Consider the following 3,517-nt stretch of genomic DNA (forward strand, 5'->3'; position numbering starts at 1 on the left):
ATTGAAATGCCGTATGGTCAAGCGCCACCTCGGTAAGCATTAGTGGTCGGTATTGTTCATAAACCAGTGATTTGACAGACTGATCACAATATTTTGTTATTCGATGTCAACTGACACTTAATTTCAACGAATGGTTCGGAATATCTTAACCGTGGTCCGGTTCCCCACAAATTGTTAAAACTGTTACACGTGTGAACATGATAAATGAAACAATTAGTCAATTCGTAGCTGAAACTATTATATATTTGTATCCATTATAAGTATAGAACTGCGTCTTTATTTAATTTCTCCACAAAACAAAAATTTTATTAAGAATGACCCACATAAAATTCATATTGTGTTAAACAAGCTGCAGCGAGCAGAACAGCTTTAAGACTGGAGTCATTGAACTTATCCGGCAGTTGGTTTACACCAGTTGTTAAGTTCACTTCATACAGAAAGCATGAAACAGTTTCATCCGTGTTCCCAGTTTATAACGACAATCGTCATTGTATTACTGCTGCGCCACAATGACGATCCACAAGGTAAACTAAAGGGTCTCTAATACTACCGTTAAATTTACTAAATCCATAACGTCTAAACTCCGCACAGCACTGTCGAGTAAGTACCAAAATTTGAAGGTCCGAATAACATCAAATAATCCGATAAGAAACCCGCGTGAGGGACGTGTTGAGGTGAGTTTGGATGGCGGTGCCAAATGGGGTACACTCTGCAGCTCAATGTGGAGCTTTCGTGAGGGCAATGTTGTTTGTCGACAACTTGGTCTTGGCTATGCGGCCATGGTTAATCAAACAACCAGTTTTGGTGATAGCAAGAAGTATCCTTGGGCCATGATGGGCACTCTGTGTCGTGGTAATGAGCAACGTTTGTCGGACTGTAGGCGTGAGCCCACATACCCGCGCAATTGTACAGCCGGCAATCTTAATGTAGCAGTTGTACGTTGTGTGCCGCAGAGTGCTGACTTGACTTTGGGTTTGCGTGACATTGAGACCTCAGCGCGTCTCGACTTGGCGCCGATGACACGCCTTGAATGTGCGATGGAGGAGAATTGTGTCTCGGCCGAAGCTTATGTCATACGACGCACAAAACCGAATGCGATACGTAATCTTTTGCGTTTCACAACCAAAGCGGAAAATGTGGGCGATGCGGATTTCAGCCCCTATGCGAATTACAAAGACTGGGAGTGGCATCAGTGCCATCAACACTATCACAGCATGAATGTATTTGCGACTTTCGATGTCTACGATTTGCGTTACAAGAAAGTGGCGGAGGGACACAAGGCCTCATTCTGTCTGATGGACACAAGTTGTGTACCGGGTGTTAGACCAAAATACACCTGTGGCAATGAGACGCAAGGTATTTTTTTATATAGTTATACATTTGTTCCATAGATTTTAGTAAATATTTTTGTTACGACAGGCATTTCCATTGGCTGCTCTGATTTGTACACCGCCGACTTGGACTGTCAATGGGTCGATGTTACTGGCTTACCGATAAATCAATATTATATTCTTCGCGTTGCCATCAATCCTGAATATAAAATTGGCGAACGTACATTTGAGAACAATGGTGCTGAGTGCATTATACATTATACGGGCAAGCCGGCGACAACAAGAATCACGAATTGCCGACGTACGCCCTTGTGGTTTAACGTTTAATATTTTTAAATTACTATCAAATACTTTAACGTTTGGAATAAACTTTTAAAATATGTCTGTTTTTTTGTATTGGGTTTTGGTGAATAGTTTGGGTTCGCAGCACGATATGCACGAGATACAAAAGTTAAGAGAGAATCTTTTGACAAGTGAAGCGAAACGTCGGAATTTATTTTCGAACAAGGTTTTTCATAAAGTCTATTTCAGGATACACTTTTAACTGATATGCTGGTTTCGACAATGGAACAGAATTCGTTTATGGGTAGCTAATTAGGTCTCCTAAAACACCACTAATCACAATTTTACATTTTATTTTCGTGGGGTTAATGAATGAATGGTATGTTTTAACTGTATTTTAAGACTTAGTACTAGTAAAAATATTTATTTGAAAAAGAGCTAAAGCAGATCTCCAGGAGCTCCTCTCAAAAAAAACGTTTTGCGGTGACCACTATATCTCGGAACTAGATCATCCGAAATTAAAAAACCAAACAGATTTCGTTAAAATAATGTTAAATCTAGTAATTAATCGAAGAAATAAGCAAAATAAAATTTTTTGACAAAATGGCGGTTTCTCAAAAAAAAAAAAAATAGATTCTTCACCGAAATTTCGGCCTTAAATTGTTTATAAAAAAAAAATATTTATCGGAGAGAAAAAATCTTCGATTAATTACTAAAAAATATATTTAAGAAGGTCGTGTTAAAATTTGAGACTAATCGGTCTAGCCGTTTTCGAGTAATGTTGGTCACCGACTTTGAAAACACCATTTTGAGAAAAACGCGTATAAAGTTTGGACCTTGTACTTCCAAGCACTCTGAAACACCTTTTCAAATTTTTCATTTGCTTGTAACTTTGAAAATATTCACCGGAACGATATGAAATTTTCTGTGTGTATTCTAAAATATACAGAGGTAGTCAAAATTATTTACTCATCGGACGTTTTTTTCCAAGTTTCACACAAAAAGCTCTCAAAAACCTTGATCTATTCCCGAGAGAATGAAGTCGGTTTGGCTAGAATAGCTAGAAAAATGGCGGAGAAGTAAGCAAATGAACTGAAGACTCGGAGTAGTCAAAAGTATTTACACACAACATGAAATGGATTATCCTGTTAGTTTTTAATGATAATTTTTTTAATTTTAATGTTTAGTCTAAGTTACTATTCTAAGGCGATAAATTCATAATTGGTTACATTACCATTGGCATCAATACCAGCCTGCTTCAATTCAACACAATTGTGCGCTAAGTTAACAGTTAATTTAGACCAAATGTCGCTAATTTCGGCGTTTTCGGTTATTACATCAATTGTCCTCTGATATTTAACGAAAGACCAAACATTTTCACTAAAGTTTTGGTCAGGGCTGTGCGGAGGTCAACTTGATTTGCTTCATTTAAAACTTTTGAAGGTAAAGATCCTTCATGAAATGGAGCATTATCCTGTTGTAAAATAAAGTCAATAGTTGGAAAAGGCCGACGGACCACTACAATGGCATGGTCATGTGAATTCGGATAAATCCGGATGATTTAGGGTCACTAAATTAGTACCAAATCTCCAAAACAGAATTAAGGAAAATTTCCCCAAAAAATCAAAAATCATCACTCCCGACACTATTTAGCGTCTAAGCTGCATTATTCTTCTTCTCACATGGTAAATGCATAAAACGTTTACTAAAGAAGCCCTGGAACAAAAAATCAGCCTTATCTGTCCACGACAGGCTTTAGGATGCATTTTAAGGCAAATGAGTGGCATATCGCTTTTTTGGTTTCGGAAGTGGTCAACTTTATACACAACGTATGTATAAAGTGTAGCAGTGTAGCATCGTTGACTGATCATGCAATATGCTGATTCGATGATGCTGCAATATTA

General features: G+C 37.7%; 1 protein-coding gene across 1 annotated transcript; it reads left to right on the forward strand.

Moving 5' to 3' along the window:
- Positions 1–333: 333 nt before the first annotated feature.
- On the forward strand, positions 334–1,713 carry LOC105213542 (lysyl oxidase homolog 2A). Its single transcript, XM_011186435.3, has 3 exons — positions 334–524; positions 592–1,356; positions 1,420–1,713. Exons 1-3 carry the CDS (start codon positions 443–445, stop codon positions 1,656–1,658), a joined length of 1,086 nt encoding a protein of 361 aa, XP_011184737.1. The 5' UTR covers positions 334–442; the 3' UTR covers positions 1,659–1,713.
- The last annotated feature ends 1,804 nt before the right edge of the window (positions 1,714–3,517 follow it).

This window comes from Zeugodacus cucurbitae, chromosome 2 (assembly GCF_028554725.1).
Source record: "Zeugodacus cucurbitae isolate PBARC_wt_2022May chromosome 2, idZeuCucr1.2, whole genome shotgun sequence".
NCBI classification, from domain to species: domain Eukaryota; kingdom Metazoa; phylum Arthropoda; class Insecta; order Diptera; family Tephritidae; genus Zeugodacus; species Zeugodacus cucurbitae.